This window comes from Euleptes europaea, chromosome 9 (genome assembly GCF_029931775.1).
Source record: "Euleptes europaea isolate rEulEur1 chromosome 9, rEulEur1.hap1, whole genome shotgun sequence".
NCBI classification, from domain to species: Eukaryota; Metazoa; Chordata; class Lepidosauria; order Squamata; family Sphaerodactylidae; genus Euleptes; species Euleptes europaea.
The window spans coordinates 9,344,423-9,368,813 of record NC_079320.1 but is presented as its reverse complement, the minus strand read 5'-3'; the positions used below and the strand labels follow the sequence as shown (position 1 = coordinate 9,368,813).

At 45.4% G+C, this 24,391-nt stretch overlaps 1 protein-coding gene across 3 annotated transcripts in view; it reads left to right on the top strand.

The window, feature by feature from the left end:
• The window catches only part of RUFY3 (RUN and FYVE domain containing 3), a 46,363-nt gene extending 21,972 nt beyond the window's left edge, over positions 1-24,391 (top strand). For 2 of the 3 annotated variants that reach the window (XM_056855178.1, XM_056855177.1), the window contains 11 exons: positions 39-156; positions 2,153-2,254; positions 4,533-4,656; positions 6,289-6,350; positions 6,932-6,997; positions 7,100-7,169; positions 10,059-10,151; positions 11,269-11,352; positions 13,026-13,193; positions 16,730-16,827; positions 17,835-17,920. In XM_056855178.1, coding sequence (XP_056711156.1) covers positions 39-156; positions 2,153-2,254; positions 4,533-4,656; positions 6,289-6,350; positions 6,932-6,997; positions 7,100-7,169; positions 10,059-10,151; positions 11,269-11,352; positions 13,026-13,193; positions 16,730-16,827; positions 17,835-17,907 — 1,058 coding nt within the window. In that variant the 3' untranslated portion in view covers positions 17,908-17,920. Of the gene's footprint in view, positions 1-38; positions 157-2,152; positions 2,255-4,532; positions 4,657-6,288; positions 6,351-6,931; positions 6,998-7,099; positions 7,170-10,058; positions 10,152-11,268; positions 11,353-13,025; positions 13,194-16,729; positions 16,828-17,834; positions 17,921-22,643; positions 22,784-24,280 lie in introns of those variants that run through there. The other variant, XM_056855176.1, reaches the window with a different exon arrangement.

The window sequence follows — 24,391 nt, the reverse complement described above, 5'->3', positions numbered from 1 at the left end:
GGTTCATACAGACATAATAGCAGTGTTTTTTTATTTAGCCAAGAAGACTTTTCTGGGCCAAAATAAGTCATTTTGGGGACCTCTGGAGTTGGTAGAGAAATTTGTCCCTGAAGCTGCAGAGATCACGGCAAGCGTTAAAGATCTTCCAGGGCTGAAGTAAGTCAATGTCTACTCTTATAGCAAGAGTCTGATTAAGGATGGTGTGTTGCAGGGGTCCCTGACGTGGTGCCAATGGGCACCGTGGCACCCGCTGACACCTTTTCTGGTGCCTGCCAGGGTTGTGTAAAAAAATTCTCAGACGAGAAGGGGTTGCGAGTGGAAAAAGCTTAAGAAGCCCTGTCTTAGCGCAAGGTTAATTGGACGCAAAGCAGGGAAAGTCTGTAATTAGAGAGAGGGAAGGGAAAGCTACAAGATAAAGGAATGAGGACGGCGCAAGACAGACCTTTCATGTGAAAGAGCCAGGAAATTAAAGCTCTGAACGGCACAGTCCCACGGGAGGTGGCTTTGAGCGCAATACCACCTCACATTGGAAGAGGCTAACTGGAGCGAATTCCTTTGAACTCTTCACCATGGAATCATAAAATATTAAACTACTCTAATCTGATGGCTATAGGAGCCCCGTGGTGCAGAGTGGTAAGCTGCAGTTCTGCAGTCAAAAGCTCTGCTCACGACCTGAGTTCGATCCTGATGGAAGTCGGTTTCATATATCCGGCCCTAGGTTGACTCAGCCATCCTTCCCAGGTCAGTAAAATGAGTACCCAGCTTGCTGGGGGTAAAGTGTAGATGACTGGGGAAGGCACTGGCAAACCACCCTGTAAACATAGTCTGTCTAGTAAATGTTGGGATGTGACGTCACCCCATGGGTCAGTATTGACCTGGTGCTTGCACAGGGGATCACCTTTACCTTTAATCTGATGGTTGCTACCACGGCTGTGACTTAACATTTAATTAGCGCCAGCTCACAGCTGCCCAGATTATAGTCGTTACATGATTCCTGCTCTCTGGGCTACAACTGGGACAATTCTTGGTGTTTATAGGGGCAGATGTTATGGATTGGGTTGACAGCTATTTGACGAAGAAGGCAAAGAGTTGGTTTTTATACCTCAATTTTCTCTACCTTTAATGAGTCTCAAACCTGCTTACACACACCTTCCCTTCCTCTCCCCACAACAGACACCCTGTGAGGTAGGTGGGGCTGAGAGAGCTCTAAGAGAACCATGACTAGTCCAAGGTCACCCAGCTGGCTTCATGTGGAGGAGTGGGGAAACCAACCCGGTTCACCAGATTAGAGACCACCGCTCCAAAATACTACACTATATTGGCTCTTGAGAGAGCACTGGAATTTTTTTTCTTTGCTTAAAAAAAGTTGTTAGTGATAACACCCCCTCAAAATCCCTTTACTCGGGTAAGTTAACAGCGCATCCTCAGTTCAGGTACAGTTGTGACAGGATTGGATAAATGGTTCTGTAGATACTACTGCTGATCTCTGGTTCAAATCCCTGTTCTGCCATGGAAGCTCGCCGGGTGACCGTGGGCAAGTCATACACCCTCTGCCTAGCCTACCTCACAGGGTTGCTGTGAGGATAAAATGGAGGAGAGGAGATGGTGTAAGCTCCTTTGGGGTCCCTATTAGGGAGGAAGGTAGTGTATAAATGAAATAAATACTTTAGAATTAGAAGAAGAATGAGAAGAATTAGAAGAAGAGTTGTTTTTTATATGCCGACTTTCTCTACCAAATAAGGGAGACTCAAACTGGCCTACAATCACCTTCGTTTCCCCTCCCCACAACAGACACCGTGTGACGTAGGTGGGGCTGAGAGAGCTCTTAGAGAGTTTTGACTAGCCCAAGGTCACCCAGATGGCTTCATGTGGAGGAGCGGGGAAACCAACCCGGTTCTCCAGATCAGAGTCCACCGCTCTTAACCACTACACCACACTGGCTCTCCCTATTAATAATATATATATATTCACCCCCACAAATGCTTCTTTCTTCAGAGAAAACTGTAGTGGGAGGAGGAGGATTTTCCCCTCGTGGATTCACCCTTTCTGGACATTTTGTGACTCAAGTATTTGCATAATTTTGTGTTCAGAATCTGGAGCAAAGTCCTGTGCGATAACAGTCCGTCTGTCTTTTGTCTCTGCAACTTGACAGGACCCCTGTGGGCAGGGGAAGAGCCTGGCTTCGCCTAGCACTAATGCAGAAGAAACTTTCAGAATATATGAAAGCCCTGGTAAACAGAAGGGAACTTCTCAGGTGAGTAGTTGTAGTCCTTTCTCAACGCCGAATCCTCGATCTCAATAAATGGATGTTCATCGCCTGTAAGTTGGTTTTCTTCCTAGGCGTTTTTGTGGCATCTGTCTTCATCACAGGAATCATGGTTGTTTTGGGACCCGCTAGGGTTTTTGGATAACAGTGTGGGTGGAATGTAAAAGCTGTATTGGAGTCACTTTCTAGATTGTCAATTTTGCTCTTGCCAGATAGTAGAGAGGAGTGCTGTAGAAGCAACTTCTTCCCTAAATGTAGACTAGAGGTCCCCAGTGTGGTGCCCGTGGGCACCGTTGCACCCACTGTCACCTTGCCTGGCGCCCATCAAGAGTTTTTAGAAAGTGGGCGGGGCTTTCACCCTGCAGCCCTTCTGATTGGCCATTGTGGGTCTGATTGTCTGTGCAGGTTTATCGGAAATTGCTTTGGCAGCAGCTGTCGTCACAGCACAAGGATCTGTTCTGCGAAGACGGAAGGTGTATGCAAGAAAACATTTTAAAAGAATACGTTGGTTTTAAAAGGCATCTTGTTACACAAAGATTTGGCCTGAAGACAGTGTTGCATAACCTCGCTCCATGACATTTTGTAGTTGGCTCTGGCTCCTGCAGCAAGCATGTTGTGGCTGTGTCCACCACCCTGTGTTGGAATTCCAAAGGTGTCCTCAGGCTGCAAAAGGTTGAGGACCCCCAACATAGACAAAGGAAGGAATTCTTTACACTGTTGAACATAAAGGTCCGGACCGGTGCAAAGACTGCAGATCAGGAAACTGGCCTGGAAAATGGTGGCCTTACATGCATGCCTGCAGGAAAACCAAATCCCTGCTGCGTTTCAAACGTGCCAGTATGCATGCGTTTTCATACACGAGCCCTGTATAGGGAAAATATCAGCACAGAGCAGTCTTGGTTCAGTAGAGAGGCTGCGTGATTGAAAGGGAACCCTCTCATTCTTATGTTTGTAGCAGAAAAGTAGCAGCTTCAAATTAATGAGGCATCAGAGTTCTTTAAAAAGAAGAGAGAGATAAGGGTTGAATTTCAAATGTGAGAGGGCTTCTGAAAAAGTGCAGGCAGTTGGCAGAAGGAGAAATTTTTCCAGAGTTTCCCTAATCACTTCCTTGTGCTCATAGATTCATTCTCTTTCCCACTTCAAATGTGCTTATGGGGTGAGAGAGGTCGGGGTTGAGTATTGACCTCTCTGCATTTTATATTTATTTTATGAATTTATAACCTCTGGTGGCTCAGGGCAAGTATTACATTTAACAAAACACATCAAAAAGTTATTGAAACGTTTAAAATTTAAAGAATGGCCCGTGACTGGTTGGCCACTGTGTGAACAGACTGCTGGACTTGATGGGCCTTGGTCTGATCCAGCAGGGCCGTTCTTATGTTCTTATGACGACTGCCTTCCCTTTTCATATTTCTTTTAATGACAGAAGGATGTTTTATTGCACTTAATGCTGCCACACTTTTGAAACCTTGTTTAATTTATATTTGCATGAATTGTTTTGTGATGCCCCCGATTCCGGAAAGCACAGGGGAGAAATGGTTTGGTTTTACCAAGTGGCCACCCTGTGCCACGTAGCAAGCTACTTTTTAAATTTCTACATTTAAAAGCAGCTACTGAGGGACTGCAGTTTTGTGAAAGCTGCGCTGTATGTGTTGAAACTGAGGATTTATATTTATATGTAACCCTTACATATACATTTTTCATTATTCTTACTTCATGATCATAGAATCATAGAAGCATAGAGTTGGAAGGGGCTATGCAGGCCTTCTAGTCCAACCCCCTGCTTAATGCCAGATCAGCCTAGAGCATCCCTGACAAGTGTTTGTCCAGCCTCTGCTTAAAGACTGCCAGTGAGGGGGAGCTCAACACCTCCCTAGGTAGCTGATTCCACTGCCGAGCAACTCTTACTGTAAAAATTACTTTCCTGATATCCAGCCGGTACCTTTCCGCCCACAATTTAAACCCTTTATTGCAAGTCCTATCCTCTGCTGCCAATAGGAACGGCTCCCTGCGCTCTTCTGAGTGACAGCCCTTCAAATACTTCAAGAGAGCAATTATGTTTCCCCCCCCCCAACCTCCCTTCTCGCAAAGACTGAAGGTAGATTTTCCTGCCATTTGGAATGAGGTGTGTAGGTTGCGGCTAAGAGGATGGCGTGGAATCGAATGCATCTTTGCCTGCCGTAAATTCTAAGCTTTTGCCCTCTCGTACCTTTTTGGTTTCAGAGAGGAAGTGATTTAGCGAGTCTGATTTCAATTTCTCTTGCAGTGAATTTTATGAACCGAACGCGCTCATGATGGAGGAGGAGGGGGTCGTAATTGCCGGCCTCCTAGTAGGCTTGAACGTCATTGATGCAAATTTCTGTATGAAGGGCGAAGACTTGGATTCTCAGGTGCTGGATATTTGATCAATGTTTAATTGGGGGGACTTGTCTTGGCTTTGATTACATTAAAAAAAGATCTGTTTTAAAACAAAGCTAATTCTGAGTATGTGCCATAGTGTTTGCCTTTTGGCTTGCTTTAAATTGTTGCATGATATCAGATTTTACTTTGCTGGATGTTGAATGTGTGTGTTCCGTTTTTTCTTTTTTTTCTTTTTACAGATTAGAATAGGTTTGCTTCCTTTGACTTAAGGAAGTTAGAAATTGTGGGAGGATACTTGTGGATTTGATTTGCATTTTCTTGATACTTACAGGAAAGAGGAGTATGTTTTATTAGGCTGTGTGTGTTTGAAATTTGCAAACAGACCTTTTTTGATAGGGTTGCCAACTCTGGGTTGGGAAATTCCTAGAGATTTGGGAATGGAGCCTGGGGAGGGTAGAATGGGGGGGGGGGAATCTCAGCAGAGATGTAACGCCATAGAATCCACCCTCCAAAGCAGCCATTTCCCCCAAGGGAACTACTGATCTTTGCATCCAGTGTGGTGTAGTGGTTAAGAGTTGTGGTTTGGAACAGTGGACCTCAGTCTGGAGAACCGGGTTTGATTCCCCACTCCTCCACATGAAGCCAGCTGGGTGACCTTGGGCTAGTCACAGCTCTCTTAGATCTCTCAGCCCCACTGTTGTGTCTGTTGTGGGGAGGGGAGGGGAAGGGAAGGGAATTGTAAGCCGGTTTGATTCTCCCTTAAGTGGTAGAGAAAGTTGGCTTATAAAGACCAACTCTTCTTCTTCTGGAGATCACTTGTAATTCCTGGAGAATTTCAGGCCTGACCTGGAAGTTGGCAACCTTATTTCCTGAACAATTTCTCCTAATAGCCATGGCTCCTCTGATCCTGGACAGAATAGGTATGCATCATGACTAGTATCCATTTTGACTAGTAGTCGTAAATACCCCTCTCCTCCATGAACATGTCCACTCCCCTCTTAAAGCCTCCCAGGTTGGCAGCCATCACCACATCCTGGGGCAGGGAGTTCCACAATTTAACGATGCATTGTGTGAAGAAATGCTTCCTTTTATCTGTTTTGAATCTCTCGCCCTCCAGCTTCAGCAGATGACCCCGTGTTCTGGTATTATGGGAGAGGGAGAAAAGCTCCTCCCTGTCCACTCTCTCCAAACCATGCATAATTTTATAGACCTCTATCATGTCTCCCCTTAACCGCCTTCTTTCCAGGCTAAACAGCCCTAAGCGTTTTAACTGTTCCTCATAGGGCAGTCGCTCTAGCCCCCTGATCATTTCAGTTGCTCTTTTCTGCACCTTCTCAAGCTCTGCAATATCCCCTTTTCACCGATGTCTTAAAGCACTGGGGCTGTGATCCAGGAAGATGAATCACACACTCGCAGCTAGCAGTGTGCACACACCAGAGCTTTCCCATCTGTTTTCTTTTCGACAGCTCGTTGTGCCAAACAGCAAAATGCCTTGTGTCTAAAAAACCCTTTGGGGGGGTGGGTAAGCTGCTGGAGGAGGAATTAAATATGAAGACTTGGGCGTCTGGCTCATCCGTTTGATTCATTGCCTTTCTTCAAGCTGTGTTTGAAAAGAAACTGAGATTGTTTTTGACACGAAGCATCACGATCTTCTCTTGTAGGTCGGCGTTATTGATTTTTCCATGTACTTAAAGGATGGGAGCAGTAGCAAAGGCTCCGAGGGGTAAGTACTTTCTACCGTCTAGGGTTTAGCGTTTCACGTTGTTCTGTCAAGCTGGATTTTACTGGAAGCTGTGATGTTGCTTTGTACCTTGCCTCTAATTATAGTCCTGTGATGCAAGTACAGGCTTAACACAACCTCATCATGATTTATAGTTTATTTTTTTGAATAGTATTTTAAGTTGAAATGATTCGACAGAAAATAAAATTTTAAATGCTTAGAAGCTATGTATAAATAGCTATTCTCCCTCCCCTGCATAACATGGCTTGTATCAGTTATATATACAAGACGACTGCAGCAGCACCATCCTGCCTGTGTTCCACTGCACCCAATATAATAGGCATGCTCCTCTGACACTAGAGAGAATATGTATGCAGCATGACTAGTATCCATTTTGACTAGTAGCCATGAATATCCCTTCTCCTCCATGAACATGTCCACTCCCCTCTTAAAGCCTCCCAGGTTGGCGGCCCTCACCACATGCCATGCCATGCCATTGGCTTTGTTTGAACTAGTTCCTTGTCTCTTTGTTGGATCTTAGTGGCTACTGTTTCTTTGCTATTCACTGTGTGCTCCATTTCCAGAGATGGTCAAATCACTGCAATTCTGGACCAGAAGAATTACGTAGAAGAACTCAATAGACATTTAAGGTGAAGAGCAGCTGGCTATTTCATTATGATCTGTAAAGGACTTGGTTGGCTGTAAAGCTAAATGTTTCAGTATACTTACTGGAGACCTCTTTAATTTAACAGTGCCACTGTCAACAATCTGCAGGCAAAGGTTGATGCTTTAGAAAAATCTAACACGAAACTTACTGGGGAGGTAAGTGAAAGAAATGCTTTATTTTTCTGGTTTTTTGGGTGGGGGGAACCAGCCATCAGTGATTAGAGAGCCAGTGTGGTGTAGTGGTTAAGAGCGGTGGTTTGGAGCGGTGGACTCACCAGATTAGCCTCTGCCGCTCATGTGGAGGACTGGGGAATCAAACCCGGTTCTCAAGAACAGGAAAAACCTGGCGCAGCATTGCTGTTTCGGAGGGGGGGGGCGGCATTCCTGGGCTGGAAGGGGTTAGGAGGCAGCCTACCAGCAGCCCCACCCCCCAGAACTCCCCGGGAACGCCTCCCAGGACGCCAGCACGAGCACTTGCGTGGGCAGGATGCCGACGGGAGGCCAAGCTGGTGTGCATGGGCCAGTCCTGGGGCACCGCTGCAAGTGGCACTATGCTGGCGTCCGTGCCACTTTGCTGGCGTAGGGGGCTGGCCACCTCCTAAGCGCATTCGGCCCCCAGGCTCAGGAATGAGCTCTAATAGTTTTACTGAGAATATAAGTCTATATGACCAGCAATGGTCCTCTTCCAACAATTGTTTCATAAGCCAGTAAACACATGAACACATGAAGCTGCCCTATACTGAATCAGACCCCCAGTCCATCAACGTGAGCACTGTCTTCCCAGACTGGCAGCGGCTCTCCGGGGTCCCAGGCGGAGGTCCCCAACACCACCCACACACCTAGTCTCCCCTAATGGAGATGCCAGGAACCGAACCCGGGACACACAACCCCCCCCCCGCATGCCAAGCAGATGCTCCACCACCGAGCCACGGCCCCTCTCCATTTAAAAATACAAAGTACACGGACTAGTGCCCTTTCAGCAGCAGAAAGGACTGAAAAAGATCACCACCAGAACCTCAAATCTGGGAGGGAGAAACAAGATCTGGGTGAGGAAGGGCAACGGAACAGTGATGCAGACACCTCAGAGCTTTGGTGTAGCAACAGCAAGAAGATCCATCCCCACCAGGGATTCTCTGCACCGCTTGAGTATTAAGCCTTGTTGGGGACCCCTGATACAATGGGGCCCGTGGACTCCGTGGCTCCTGCCAGCACCTTTCTTGGTGCCCACCCAGGTTTTTAGAAGATGGGTGGGGCCACGTGGAGCTCTTGCCCAGCAGCGCTTCTTATTGGCTACTGAAGATCCATTTGGTTATATGTATCAAAATAGTGTTGTTTCAGCAGCACTTGCCACCCCAGTGTTTGTTTTGTTCTCTCTCGCTCTTCTTTCCCCTGACGTTTGTTAAATGACATCTCTTCTCCCCTGCACATGTGCTTCCTCTGTGTGTTTGGCTCCGCCTCCAGCGGCTGCCATTTTGGGGTTGTGCCCACCAACATGTGTCACACATGAAACATGAACACATGAAGCTGCCTTCTACTGAATCAGACCCTTGGTCCATCAAAGTTAGTATTGTCTACTCAGACCGGCAGCAGATCTCCAGGGTCTCAGGCGGGGGTCTTTCACATCACCTACCTGCCTGTTCCCAGTTTAACTGGAGATGCTGGGAATTGAACCTGGGACCTTCTGCATGCCAAGCAGATGCTCTACCACTGAGCCACAGCCCCTCCTCCACCTTCCCACCCTCAGGGTTCCCAAGGTGGCAAACAGTAAAAACATTAAAACAAGATTACAAACACATATAAATATATTTTAAAAAAACAATTAAAACAAAACACATGAATAGGATGAAGGATCAGTAAGAATCAGTGAGGGAACTTCAGACAAAAGATAAAAGTCTTCTCCCACTGGCAGAAGACAACAGTAGAAGGAGACAGACAAATCTCCCCCTAGAGAGGGGATTCCATAATTTTGGTGCCCCAACCGAGAAGGACCTTCCTCAAATTGCCACCCATCTAGCTTCAAGATGCTGGGGGCACTTGAAGGAGGTTCTCCAAAGATGACCAAAGTGGTTGGGTAGGTTCCTATGGGAGTACTCAGCCCTTAAGGAACGCTGGAATCAATCTGTATAGAGTTTTTAAGGTTAATTGCAACCATGAATAGACCAGTATGTTCAAGAACCTGCAACATTTCACCAAGGAGAAAAACCCACAAAGGACAAAAGGTTTTGACAGGCATGACTGTATCCTCCTCAGGTGCAGGGACTGTCTTTTTTTTTCTTGTTAAGACTGAATCGTCATTTGCATTGATGCTGAAAAATAATTTCTAGGCATTCTAGGATATAGAACAAGAATTGAATTTTAGACAAAATTGTTATTCTCTTCTTTATATATAGAAGTTAATTGAATCTGAGTTAAAATGGCAATCTTTTTATGATTACTAGTCGAACAGTACGTAAATATTTTATAATATAAGAAGGTATCTACAATTAGAATAAGTAATGAAGCATTAAGAGTATGGTATTTTTAAGTAACCTGAGAGAGCTTTAAGGCATTCTAGGATATAGAATAAAAATTGATTTTTTGATAAAATTGCTATATTCCCTTTTTAATATAGTTTTTGTTAAGGCTCGGAAAATGAAATTTGTTACATTTGGCTCTTTCATATCACCTACTCGCCTAGTCCCTTTAACTGGAGGTGCCGGGGATTGAACCTGGGACCTTCTGCATGCCAAGCAGATGCTCTACCACTGAGCCACAGCCTCTCCCCTAAATGTCAGAATTCCAAAGGTGCCCACAGGCTCAAAAAAAGTTGGGACCCCCTGCCTTTTCTTATGACCCCAACAGATTAAACAAAGAACATTTTCAGATTATTTCTGCTCCTAACCTGGCAACTATAATCAACTTGTACATAATTAAGGCAAGTCCAGCCTTCTGTGTACTACAGCATCACGCCAGCTGTCATGAGCATAACTTTAAAAACCACTGCCGAGTACCAAGAAAGTATCTGTGGAGCTGAAAATAATTATTTTCATTGCTGTTGCCCTCTAGCTGGCCGTTGCAAACAATAGAATTATAACCCTGCAAGGAGAGATGGAGAGAATCAAAGAAGAAAGTTCATACATGTTGGAATCCAACAGAAAGGTCAGTATGTTTATTGGCTGGGCATTTATCTGGTCGATACTAGTATGCGCACCTTGTATGGAAGGCTAATACAGCCCAGAAAAGAACAAGTAGAATGTATTCTACGGCAGTGGGTTCTGTAATTTTATAGACTATATTGGACACAGAGGCTAATTGAATATATCCCAATACACATACCTGGATTGTTATAACACTGCTATAATACTATTATACCTGTTTAAACGTTTTAAATGGTTCTACCCTGGGCAGTACTGGGGGTGCCTTCACTTACCTGTCTATTTTTAGGACCAGCACAATAGAGTTCTTGTAGGTTATCTGGGCTGTGTGACCGTGGTCTTGGTATTTTCTTTCCTGACGTTTCGCCAGCAGCTGTGGCAGGCATCTTCAGAGGAGTAACACTGAAGGACAGTGTCTCTCAATGTCAAGTGTGTAGGAAGAGTAATATATAGTCAGAAAGGGGTAGGGTTTGAGCTGAATCATTGTCCTGCAAAAAGTATCAAAGGTAATTGCTAATCATTGTCCTGTAAGTATCAAGATAATGTGCTAATGAGGGTGTGGTATGTTAATATGGAACCAGTGTATCCTGAAGTGATCTGTTAATGTGTGAAATCCAAAGCTAATCTGCATGGCTATTGTGGACTGTAGCCTTTGTTAGTCTGGAGGTTTTCAAAGACTACTAACAAAGACTACAGCAACCCTTCCTGCCCTCCCTTTCACAATCTGCCCAAATTTACAGAATCAGCATTGTTGACAGATGGCCATCTGTCTTGAATCAGTTGCAAAGGATCTGATCAGAGCAATAAGAACTGGTTTCTAAGGAAGGTGCTGTGTAGTTTCTTCAAGTGGGACAAACAGAATAGCTTTCTGTTCAATTACAGAACTCCAGTTACAGGGAGCCCCTCCTTGTTCTCACTGATGTGTATTCAAACACGTTTACGTTATCCATTGTAATACAATGATGGTTAAATAGCGTATACCATTTCAAATTTCCTGGCAGCTGCGCAACAGATAGTATATAGGGCTAGTTTTGGAGAACACTTGACTGTTCTTGGAGAGAATGCCTGCCTGCTAAATATTTCCACTGTGTTTGCTTTTGTGGTATGTCGATAAACTGCAGGTCACCAAACAAGACAGAACTGCAGATGGACACGCCCTGAGCGAAGCACGGAAACAGCTGAAGGAAGAGACGCAGCTACGGCTGGTAAGCTAGATAGGAAGAAGCTTGAGTTGAAAACACAGCTAGAGAAGAGGGTCTGTGTGGTCCTACCTTTCTTCACACAGTGAAGGGGGCTAGAGCAAGAGCCCAATGAGGAGCGGTTAAAATGCTTAGGGCTGTTTAGCTTAGAAAGAAGGCGGTTAAAGGGAGACATGATAGAGGTCTATAAAATTATGCATGGTATGGAGAGAGTGGACATGGAGGAGCTTTTTTCCCTCTCTCATAATGCTAGAACATGGGGTCATCTGCTGAAGCTGGAGGGTGAGAGATTCAAAACAGATAAAAGGAAGTATTTTTTCACACAGCGCATAGTTAAATTGTGGTACTCCCTGCCCCAGGATGTGGTGATGGCTGCCAACTTGGAAGGCTTTGAGAGGAGAGTGGACATTGATGGAGGAGAGGGCTATCCATGGCTACTAGACAAAATGGATGCTAGTCACAATGCATCCCTATTCTCTCCAGGATCAGAGGAGCATGCGTATTATATTAGGTGCTGCGGAATGCAGGCAGGATAATGCTGCTGCAGTCGTCTTGCTTGTGGGCTTCCTAGAGGCACCGAGGTTGGCCACTGTGTGAACAGACTGCTGGACTTGATGGGCCTTGGTCTGATCCAGCAGGGCTTTTCTGATGTTCTTATGTTGTTAAGGGGAAATTGAAAGGGGTTTCTGCAGTAAGTGGGGTCAACTTGTACGGCACTGCACCATTCACCTAGTATGAGAAGCTACTATGAGGACAGGGGCACCGGTCCCATTTTGTGCCAGGCAGGTACAGCAGCAACTTAAGATCCAGCTGATAAGATCCTGATCCAGAGGTCAATTTCCGTCTTCCTAGTGGAACGTTGGCCATGCCTGTCACTATAATATTGAGCTTCTGTTGTGTGTAATGCTGCAATTAAAGTATTAAGAGATTCAGAGTCTTTCTGCCACTACAGAATTTCCAGTTCTTATTAACCTGAGGCACAGGGGGAAAAGGCCAGCTTCTGAGAGAAGAGGTCAGCACTTGTTTTATAAAATGAAAACAGTGCTGAAAACTCAGATCAGTTTTATCTAGTCAGGGTTTCTGTATACTGTAGGTGCAATATGATTCAGGTCCAAACCTCACTGCAGCTATTTTAAATGGCAATAAAATACCCTCCAAGTGAGATGCTCTAGGTTTAAGTAATGGAGCCCATTTACAAGTTGTTGGGTAAGTGCAAAAAGTTTAAATCTTTCTAGACCTCCACACTGTCATGTGTAGTGTAAGTGGTTAAGAGCGGTGGTTTGGAGCTGTGGACTCTGATCTGGAGAACTGGGTTTGATTCCCCACTCCTCCACATGAGCGGTGGAGGCCAATCTGGTGAACCGGGTTGGTTTTCCCACTCCTCCACATGAAGCCAGCTGGGTGACCTTGGGCTAGTCATGCTCTCTCAGTCCCACCTACCTCACAGGGTGTCTGTTGTGGGGAGGGGAAGGGAAGGTGATTACAGGACGGTTTGATTCTCCCTTAAGTGGTAGGGAAAGTCAGCATATAAAAACCAACTCTTCTCCTTCTCCTCCTCCTCCTGAAGTTGCATAGAAAAAGTTTACTCCTCTTTTTGCCTTTTTTGGAGGGACAAACAGCAGCGCTCTTAATTGGATGTGCATAAATTCCAGATTTCACGTGTGTGCACTTTGATTTAGGATGTCGAAAAAGAACTGGAGGTGCAGATCGGAATGAGACAAGAGATGGAGCTGGCCATGAGGATGCTAGAAAAAGATGTTTGCGAGAAGCAAGATGCCCTGGTGGCTCTCAGGCAGCAACTGGACGATCTCAGGGCCCTCAAACATGAACTGTCTTTCAAGCTGCAGGTGAGCACGCAGGATCCGTGTCCAGGCCAGGTTTCAGACGGACAGCCAGCCTCACATTCTGGATAGCATTGCTGGGCTTCCACACAAGTGACCAAGAGGCATTGGTTCTTGTAGGTTATCCGGGCTGTGTAACCGTGGTCTTGGAATTTTCTTTCCTGACGTTTCGCCAGCAACTGTGGCAGGCATCTTCAGAGTAGTAACACTGAGACACTGTCCTTCAGTGTTACTACTCTGAAGATGCCTGCCACAGTTGCTGGCGAAACGTCAGGAAAGAAAATTCCAAGACCACGGTTACACAGCCCGGATAACCTACAAGAACCAATGAACTCTGACCGTGAAAGCCTTCGACAATATTTAGACCAAGAGGCAGTTGCTTAACAAGAGATCTAGGGTGTGCAGTTCTCTCCGCTGTGGTGTAGTGGTTAAGAGCGGTGGTTTGGAGCGGTGGAGTCCGATCTGGAGAGCCGGGTTTGATTCCCCACTCCTTCACGTGAGCAGAAGACGCTAATCTGGTAAACTGGGTTTGTTTCCCCACTCCTCCACACAAAGCCAGCTGGGTGACCTTGGGCTAGTCTCAGTTCTCTTCGAGCTCTCTCAGCCCTACCTACCTCACAGGGTGTCTGTTGTGGGGAGGGGAAGGAAGGTTTAATGGGACATTTATATTTTGTAAGTCGCTCTGAGCCTGGTTTTGGCCGGGGAGAATGAGGTAATAAATGAAATACATAAATAAATAAATAAATAAATAAACAAACAAAGGTGATAGTAAGGTGGTTTGATTCTTCCCTAAATGTGGTAGAGAAAGTTGGCATATAAAAACCAACTCTTCTTCTTCTTCTCTCCTGCTGTCACCTACCTGCCCACGCATAGGGATCACTACCTAAATAAATAATTTTAAAAAATTATTGGGTGTTTTAGATAATACATAATAAAGAGGGGGGAAAGGGTTGGGAACTATTATCTTAACATATCATAATGGGAAACATTCAGAACAGGTCTTCACCATTCCCGTCTTTTCTTTATCGATCCTATTTCTGTGATAGTCTATTGTCACTTCACTTCATATCATTTCTATAGTTGTTTATATAATTCATATAAGTCAGACAGTTACTCTAACATTTCTCATTTTCTACTATTCTAACTCGTATCTTTGGTCATAACAATATTTACATTGTTTTTATCTTTAGTTCACAGTATATCTTTCATAGAATGCTTGCCGGTGGTTTTTTCTTCGTCCAATTGGAGAGTCTTGCCATGTCTGCATATTCATACATTTTTGTAATCCACTCATTTAGTGATGGTATTCTTTTTTCTTTCCAGTATCTGGCATAAAGTGTTCTTGCTGCAGTCATCCCATATAAAAGTTCTTTGCCTAGAGGCCTTGGTTGTGTTGGAATCATTCCTAACAGGAAGTGTTTAGGTTGGAAGTCGAAGTTCAGATGTAAAATCTTTTGTAGTTCTCCGTGTATTTCTTTCCAGTATTTCTGTGCCTTTCTACAACTCCACCATTGATGAAAGAAGGTGCCATTGATGAAAGAAGAACTCTTCTTCTTCTCTCCTGCCCTCACCTACCTGCCACGCTTAGGGATCACTACCTAAATAAATAAAAAATTTTAATACAGTCCAAGACCAATAAAAATAAAATCAATATGATAATTCAAACTTCTAATATGTCAAATAACTTTTGAGAAAAGAAACATTTTAACATTATAAATTCACAGAGTTATACATTATCTTTCAAAAAAATTATAGCTAAAAAGCATGTATATGGCTTACCCAAGTTTTCCTAGTCTTATTTGGTGACTTTGATAGTGATCTCTTGATTCTTAACTGCTAGCATAACAGAGAAGAGTCCTTCTATTTTTGACGGGATGGCAGGAAATTATGGGGATAATCAGAGTTTCCCTAATATGACTATAGCTCTTAAATCAAAAAAGATATGCTCTAGGGTCTCGATATTCTCATCTCCACATATGCATACACATTCTTTAGATGGTAAACCTAGGATTGCTACCTGCTCCAAAGTCTTGGTACATGATGGACAAGAAACAGCTACTAAGTGGGACCCCAGCCATCCTGGGCCTTCTCTGTGGAGAGGTACCCCACTTACCCCCAGTAATGAGATTATTTGCAGCTCCCCCCCCACACACACACAATGAACCATCAAGCTTAGTGGTGTTGCGTTATCCCACGGACTGGGAACAGACTCTGGGGTCGTTAATGCATGGGAGTTTTACCTGAGGTCCGTTGCTCGCTGGACCCACACTTTCCTGTTGGGAGTCTGTGCACCAGCAGTCTCCAAGCTCAAATCAGGAAGCATTTGAATCCCTGCCCCTTGAAATGCTGCTTCATAATCGGCTGTAGTGAGAGAAAAGTTCCCTCCTCCCCCAACCCAGTTGCCACATAAAAAAGCATTTTATGAAAATAAAACAAAAAAAAGAGCAATCTGAAAAGAAGGGGAGGGAAATCCAAGCCTCAGTTTTAAAAAGCCTTTCTTCTGCTCAGAAAGAGCTCAAAGGAAGCGGGAATTATTTCAATCCCCACCTCTGGACATGCTGCTTTGTAATTGGATTTGAGAGAAACTAAGCTTGCGTGTCCCGCACTTTGCCTTATGCACAGGGATTTCACCTGGGCTGAGCTCAGGGGAGAGGGAAGAATTGGGTTAACAGAGGAACGGGAAGTCCCGAGATTTGTGAGGGCTGACAGCCAGGTCATCTCTAATGGGGGGAAAACTCATGCATAACTCCAAAAAACGACCAAGTCAGCCGGGGGTGGTGGTAAATGTGAGTGAAAGTACCCATACATAAACGACCTAGGATTACCAACTTCGCTGCCGGATTACTGCTGCTCCCCTCCCTCTGCCCCAAATCACAGGTCAGCCACGTCTTTGCTGAGGTCAATTGTAACATTGCGCTCTTCATTCAGCATTTGAAACCAAATCTTATACCCCTTCCCAGTCCATTAACTGTGGTTAAGGAGGGGGAACCGCTAGCCTGCCCTAGATGCACATCAAAGGCATCATTATTTATGTATTTATGCAATTTATTTGTATTCCCACCTTTCTCCACAATGGGGATCCAGAGTGGCCTATATCATCCTCCTCTCCTCCATTTTATCCTCACAACAACTTTGCGAGGTAGGTTAGGCTGAGAGAGTGTGACTGGCCCAAGGTCACCCAGTCAGCTTCTGTGGCGCAAGTGGGGATTTGAACTCGGATTTCCCAGTCTGACACTCTTAACCACTACACCACACTGGCTCACTTACTTCATTGATGCCCCACTTTTCTCCTCAGTGGGCACCCAGCATGGCTTACAGTATCCTCCTCTTCTCACATCACATCAACCCTGTAAGGTAGGCTAGGCTGAGAATGTGTGACTGGCCCAAGGTCACCTAGCCAGATTCTGTGGCAGGTTGGAAACCTGACACCGGGTCTCTCAGATCCTGGGCTGGCGCTCTAACCGGTGCAGCACACTGGTCCAAAAATTTGTTTTCCAAAATGTCCAGGAAGTAAGCTCTCCTGTGCTGTTTTGCCCTTCCAGAGTTCAGACCTGGGAGTGAAGCAGAGGGCTGAGCTGAACAGCCGCTTGGAGGAGAAGACGAATCAGATGGCTGCAACCATTAAACAACTTGAACAAAGGTAAAATTGAAAGTTGCTTATTGTTAAAGCGTTGGTTGATATTTTTTTAAGGTGGTGTTTAATATGCGTATTCTCAGGATGTTTGAAACCTGGGGGTAAAGCAAGCAGTGCAAACACGTGGTACAAGAGCCGCTGGTTCAGAATTAGTGTGTTGTGTGGGAAGCGTGGAGTGCGAACCCCCTCACGACTCCATGGTAACATAAAACCAGCTCAAGCCTTAAGGAATACATGTGAAGCTGCCTTATTCTGAATCAAACCCTTGGTCCATCAAGGTCAGTATTGTCTACTCAGACTGGCAGCGGCTGTCCAGGATCGCAGGTGGAGATCTTTCACATCACCTACTACCTGGTCCCTTTAAGTGGAGATCCTGCGAATTCAATCTGGGACCTTCTGTATGCTGATTTTAGCTGATTTCCCCGCCAGTACACACAGTTTGAGGATGCCCTGTTCTCCCAGAACAGCATTTTGGAAAGTTTGGTGGCAGCACAAGGAAGATGGAGGCAGTCAGGTTCCCTTCTGCCAGCGGAAGTGCTTTCTGCTGCCAAACTCCTTGCAAAAATCAAATAAGCCAGAAGGGCCATAACTCAGTGGCAGAGCATCTGCTTGGCATGCAGAAGGTCCCAGGTTCAATCCCCGACATCTCCAGTTAAAGGGACTAGGCAGGTAGGTGATGTGAAAGACCTCTGCCTGAGTCCCTGGAGAACCGCTGCCGGTCTGAGCAGACAATACTGATTTCGATGAACCAAGGGTATAAGGCCGCTTCATGTGTTCATGTGACCATTGTATAGAGATACCAGCTGCCATTTACTCAAGTCTTGTCCAGTAAAGATTGAGAGATGTTTCTTAACATGATATGGTAACGCTTTGCATTTGGAACAGAGCAAAACATCGTTGTATGCATTCATTGGTGTCTGTTGAATTAACTGGTGTTTTCTTCTGCTGTTTGTTTCCTTTTCCCCTCCCCCCCCCACTCCCCGTGTCATCATTACATCCTTTGCTCCGTATAGCGAAAAGGATTTGGTGAAACAGGCAAAAACCTTAAATAGTGCAGCAAACAAACTGATTCAAAAGCACCCCTAGGCGATTTCCCTCCCTTTGCTGTAGCTGGTCACCTCACAACTCTGACATCTCGACTCAAGTTTTAAGAAAAGCAAAACGAGATTGATAAAAATTTAGATGTCAGACTTAAATGTTATCACCTAAAGTTGACTTGGAATTTTGTGAATTTTTTAAAAAACCTTTTTTTGGAGGGGAAGTGGAAGCATTTAGCATATAATAACCTTAACCCTGCTCCGGTTATTTGTTGTTTAAATGATAGTTTCACTGATAACTACCCCTGAAAACCGCAAACAAGGTAAAACGTGTTGCTCTGATACGAAATGTGTAGCAGAATGAGCCTTTAACCGTTTTTCACGCTTGATGGCCTAATGGAAAGCTGCAAAGCCTTTTCCCCTGGCAATATTAAATTCAAGGCTAGGTGGGGTAATCTTCTGCGTTGCTTCATTGTAAAGTGCATGAAGCAAGTGTGTCCATAGAGGCTGAAAGCCACTGTGGGTGCTCGCTACAAGCCACTCTTCCTTAGCATCTGCTGTTCCGTCTGGTCTCAAGGCCGGGACATCACAACTGGATAACTTGCCACTGTCAAACAAAGGCTTGTCCGCACTGTACGTTCTTCTCCCTGTGCATTTCTGAGGGCGCTTTCACACATGCCGAATAATCCACTTTCAATCCACTTTCTTTTTTTAAAAAAATAATATTTTTATTGATTTTCTTTGATAAGGGTACAGAAAAAAGAAAAGAGGGAAAATAGATAGGGGAAATTAAACAATTCATAATGTGCCCATGCCCAGGCTAACTCAAATGTCCATCCTACCCCATAATAACTTCTTCTACAGTTATTCTACCATTTTCTAATTTATACTAGTTTTCCATAATCTGTTAGGAATTCTTAATTAATATGCCTGTAAAAAAACTAATTGATAGAATCTTATAGCCATATACCTTGGCTAATTGCTAGCCCTACATTTCCATTGCACAATTTTATCAGTTATACCCAGACTATCACTGACCAACTTTCGATCCACTTTCAGTTTCCTTTGCAGCTGGATTTTTATTGTGTGAAACAGCAAAATCCACTTGCAAACAACCGTTAATGTGCATTGATGGTGGGTTGAAAGTGCATTATTCGTTAAAGTGCATTGAGAGTAGATTGGAAGTGCATTGTTCAGCATGTGCGAAAGCGTCCTGAGATTTCATGTGACTGGAAAGCGTGCCTGACCTGCAGCATCAGCACACAGCCCCTCCAGCCAAAGTGTGTGCCGATTCCCAATCGCTACGTTTTAAAACCACTGCAGACTGATCAGATGACACCCCTTCACTTTACAGTGCCACAAAACATGTTCCTGGGACTTGTGTGTTGCTGGTCGGCGCAGCTGAGTGTGTGTGATTTCTGCCTGGCCTTGTTTCCTTCCTGGTTCCCCCACACACACACACACACACACTTCAGTTCCGCATGGGCACCAATGCATTATTCCACCGTTTCTGTGTGGATTAGATCTTCTCTTCCAAGCGCCTTTATCTGATAACCCCACTGCTTTGCTACAATCCACTATGCTCAGGCATAAGACAATAGGAAGGGGACGGGAAAACCCAACAGAGCAAATAAAGAGTACACTGCAAACAATGCAAACTAGGCAGTAATTGGGACAGTTCATTGACAAACCAAGGCAGTTGCCAAACCTGGCTGTTAATGTAAAAGGTAAAGGTCCCCTATGCAAGCACTGGTCATTCCTGACCCATGGGGTGACATCACGTCCCGATGTTTACTGGGCAGACTTTTGTTTACGGGGTGGTTTGCCAGTGCCTTCCCCAGTCGTCTTCCCTTTGCCCCCAGCAAGCTGGGTACTCATTTTACCGACCTCGGAAGGATGGAAGGCTGAGTCAACCTTGAGCCGGCTACCTGAAACCAGCTTTCATCGGGATCGAACTCAGGTTGTGAGGAGAGCTTGGACTGCAATACTGCAGCTTACCACTCTTCGCCCCGGAGCTCCTGGCCATTAACGAAAAACCATTAATTTACTCAATTTTAGGTGATGTTGTTTAGTAGCTGCATTTAAAAAAAAGTCAGCCATCCTCTTTTAACTGAAGGATGCCGATGATACGTTTCCTTCCCACGATGTAGTATTTTACAGAACAGTTCGTAACGGTTTTTATCTTGTTATTGGAGAGAATTGACCAGAACTGGTAGTGAATTACTGCTGGTTGGTCCAACGTACAATTACCTTTTCTTGTCGTAGTTTCCAGTTTCCCTTTCTCACTCGCTAACGTTTGTATTTAAGACTTTGGTTCAGGTAGCTAAGAATTCTGGCAAAACAGTGAAAGACAAACTGAAAAGTAGAAAGCGTAGGAAAACAAGCGAAGCTCAAGGTTTTTTTTATGTCCAAAGTGAAATTGGGGGGGTCTCCTATAGTCGCAAGAATTTGCTCTGCTGGTCTCAGAACAGGACTTACAGTGCAATCCTAAACAGAGTTAGAATCACAGAATCATAGAGTTGGAAGGGGCCATACAGGCTGTCTAGTCCTAACCCCCTGCTCAATGCAGGATCACCCTAGAGCATCCCTGACAAGTGTTTGTCCAGCCTCTGCTTAAAGACTGCCAGTGAGGGGGAGCTCACCACCTCCCCAGGTAGCTGATTCCACTGTCCAGCAACTCTTTCTGTAAAAAGAATTTTCCTAATATCCAGCTGGTACCTTTCCGCCTGCGATTTAAACCCATTATTGCAAGTCCCATCCTCTGCTGCCAACAGGAACAGCTCCCTGCCCTCCTCTAAGCGACAGCCCTTCAAATACTTAAAGAGAGCAATCAAGTCCCTCCTCTGAAACTTAGGATTTAAACTTCCACACGATCAAAATCTACTGGCTGAAAGAGGGGTTGCCCGGGCCCAGCCGGCTGACATCAGGCTTGATGGGCCAAGAGGTGAAAGGAAAAAGAAGATGAGGGGAAAGAAACATCCCTGCCAGAATTGGAGGGCTCATTGTCCCTTCCCAGAGGAATCACTTCTTGATCCATTCTTGGCCGTCTGGTCACTTGGAGTCATTGTTTAGAACCCAGCTGTCCAGCCCAGGGAAATCAAGCCATCATTAGGGGCATCAGTGCCCCCCCCCCCACACACACACACAGTTTGAGCAGGGGACAGAGGATCCCTCAAGGTAACTTTCAGAAATGGAAGCTGTCCAAAAGTCAGCAAATGGAATGAAAGACTCAATTAGGACAGGGGGAGAGGAAACCGTTACAAAAGAAGAAGAGTTGGTTTTTATATGCCGACTTTCTCTACCACTTAAGGGAGAATCAAACCAGCTTACAACTTCCTTCCCTTCCCCTCCCCACAACGGACACCCTGTGAGGTAGGTGGGGCTGAGAGAGCTGTGACTAGCCCAAGGTCACCCAGCTGGCTTCATGTGAAGGAGCAGGGAAACCAACCTGGTTCACCAGATTAGCATTCGCCACTCATGTGGAGGAGTGGGGAATCAAACCTGGTTCTCCAGGTCAGAGTGCACCACACCAAACCACTGCTCTTAACCACTACACCACTCTGGCTCTTCTTGGTGAAAGAACCTAGCCTGGGGGGGCTTTGACCCCCTGCTGCCACTTCATCCCTTTCCTTCCCATCCCCCTCAGCTTAGACCGCCAGTGGGGTGTAGTGGTTAAGAGGGGTGGACTCCAGTCTGGAGAACCAGGTTCGATTCCCCACTCCTACACATGAAGCCTGCTGGATGACCTTGGGCTAGTCACAGTTCTCTGTGAACTCTCTCAGCCCCACCTACCTCACAGGGTGTCTGTTGTGGGGAGAGGAAGGGAAGGCGATTGTAAGCAGGTTTGGTTCTCCTTAAGGTAGAAAAAACCAGCATATAAAAACCAACTCTTCTTTCTTCTTGTCAACCCACGCACTCAGCAATCTTCGTATCCAAATGGGCACATAGAACAGCCCTCCATGTTTGGAGACTTTGACAATGGGGTGCTTTCAGGTAATCAACCCCCCCACCCCGCACAGTGTATGTGCTCTGAGCTATGTGGAGGACTACCATATGCCTGCTTCGTCTGCTTCAAGCGGGCAAATAGGCTTGGTTGATAGTTTCAGATTTTTGCCAAGCGGCGGTCGCTGCCTGTCCCACACTCTGGCTCGACCATTATGCTGAGCGTTGGCGCATGGCCGGCAACTTTATGCAGAGAGGAAGTGAACCCCCCCATTGTGAACGTACCACCCTTCCCCGTATCACAGGGACGCCTCCGTGGGCCAGGAGATCGGAATTCTGGCCCTGCGACTCTCGCGTTTGATCGATAACACCTGCTTAGCCTGATGTGGCAGTTGTGGGGAGAGACCAGACGAAAGCACTAATTTCTTAATCATAGTTAGATAATTCCCATGATGCAAGTTCCAGTTACATGTGTGAAGCTGCAATGAAACGTAAATTTTAAAAGGAAAAAAAATTGACTAACAATACTGTGTACTTGAGGTTTGCTTTGACTATGGATTAAAAGTGACGTTTTATGTTTATCATCTAATGACTGTAAACTGTAGTAATAGAATAAAAAAATTGAAAATAGAAGTTTCTTCTGCCTGGTTCACCTACGTTTTGATTTTCCTTTAGATTACTTTTTATTCCCCCCCATTAACGCTCCACCCCTGCACATTCTTTCTCCAACCATCCCCCCGCAACATTTTTTTCATCAGCCTCGTTCGTTTTCGATTTAATTTTAATTTTGTTGCTTGAACTCAAGTCTTCCTCCCCACCGTGGCTTTTGTTTTTTATCACAAGTTCATGTGGCTCAAATCCAGATTGCAGCAGGCGGAGCGAGAGCGCCAGTCCCTGGAGGAAGACAACCGGCTCTTCAAGCTGGAGTTTGGAGACAAGATTGACAGCCTGCAGCTGGAGGTGGAACAGCTCAGGAAGCAGCGGTGAAGAGACAATTGGTTTTTGGTTTTGTCCGGGGGGGAGGGGCGCGCGTCCTTAGCTGAGGTGGCTTTTTTCTGCTCCGTGGTGCAGCTGGCACGTGTTATGTAACTAGCCACCCACCCAGTCAAGAGAGTGAGCTCTGAACTTTCCAACCAGAGCGCAGGTTTTATGTTGTGTGGAAGAAGAAGTGTTGGTTTTTAGATGCCAACTTTCTCTACCACTTAAGGAAGAATCAAACCGGCTTACAATCACTTTCCCTTCCCCTTCATCTCCTTCAGTGTTCCTGTGGGTTATCTAATCCCCAGGTGACTCAGTAAGCCGCAGCAGGAGGCGAGGAATCAGCAATTGCTGACCCCTCTTCTGAATGCTTTAAGCACTCTTACGTTTTCCGAACTGTTTGGTTGTTAGGAGGTGGGGGCCAAATGCCCCTCCCCTTGGCCTAGAAACTTGTAGGAAACAATTGCTTGCCCTTCCATGCAACACTATATTGAAGGGAAAAGCCACAAAATTAGCATGGTAGGTATCAAACACCCTGACCTGGATGGCCCAGGCTAACCCGATCTTGACAGATCTCGGAAGCTAAGCAGGGTCAACCCTGGTTAGTACTTGGATGGGGGACCAACAAGGAAGTCCAGGGTTGCTTCGTAAAGGCAGGCAATGGCAATCCATGTTTGTATGTCTCTTGCGTTGAAAACCCTACAGGGTTGCCATAAGCTAGTTGCAACTTGATGGCACTTACTTACCTTACAACCACCACCAGGGTTAGCCCTGACTTGGGTGGCCCTGGCTAGCCCGATCTCGTCAGATCTCGGAAGCTAAGGAAAGCCCAAAATTGCCAGGCAGAGGCAGACAATGACAATCCACGTTTGTATGTCCCTTGCCTTGAAAACCCACAGGGTTGCCATAAGTCAGCAACAACTTACTTTCCACTACAGGTATTGCAGAGTTTTCTGTTATCATATAGAACAGTGACAATCTGTTTCATTAGCATTAGTAATTGCCAACAGTACAAAGTCTCTTCCCCCCCCCCGCCCCCAAAATAGACTAATTTGTGGATTGTGACTCGGTGGTATGCTAGTGGGAGTCTTTGCTAATGGACAAGGTGTCTATTTCTGGATTCAAGGAATGAATAGAAGGGGTGGAAGCATCTTTTCAACTTTCACAAAGCATCTGAATTTGGCCTCGCTTTCAAAAGAGGAATCCAGCCAGCGGGCCCATTGGTTTGACCTGGTTGAACTGTTTTGAGTTCTTGTATCATTAATCAGGAACCCGCCCCACTGAAAAAAATATTAGATACGTGCTGAGGTTTTATTCTGTGAACTTTCTCTTCTGCTTTGGTTCTGAGGTGTTGCTTTTAAAATCCTCATCCTGAGGATTCTTTGAATAGCTGTGACCATATGTGTTCTTTTCTTTCTTTTCCTCCTCTTTCTTTCTGTGGCATTTTTTATTGAGGCCAGTAAGGAAGCTTATGAAAACTTTCTTCTGTGCTGTCTCTGTAGGAGTCAACTCGAACAGGAATTGAAATGGGTACGAGACCGGCGGTCGCCTTCTCGCTATGGGATTCAGGAAAACAAGAGCTCGCATGGCCAAGGCAAGGGCTTCCCAAAGAC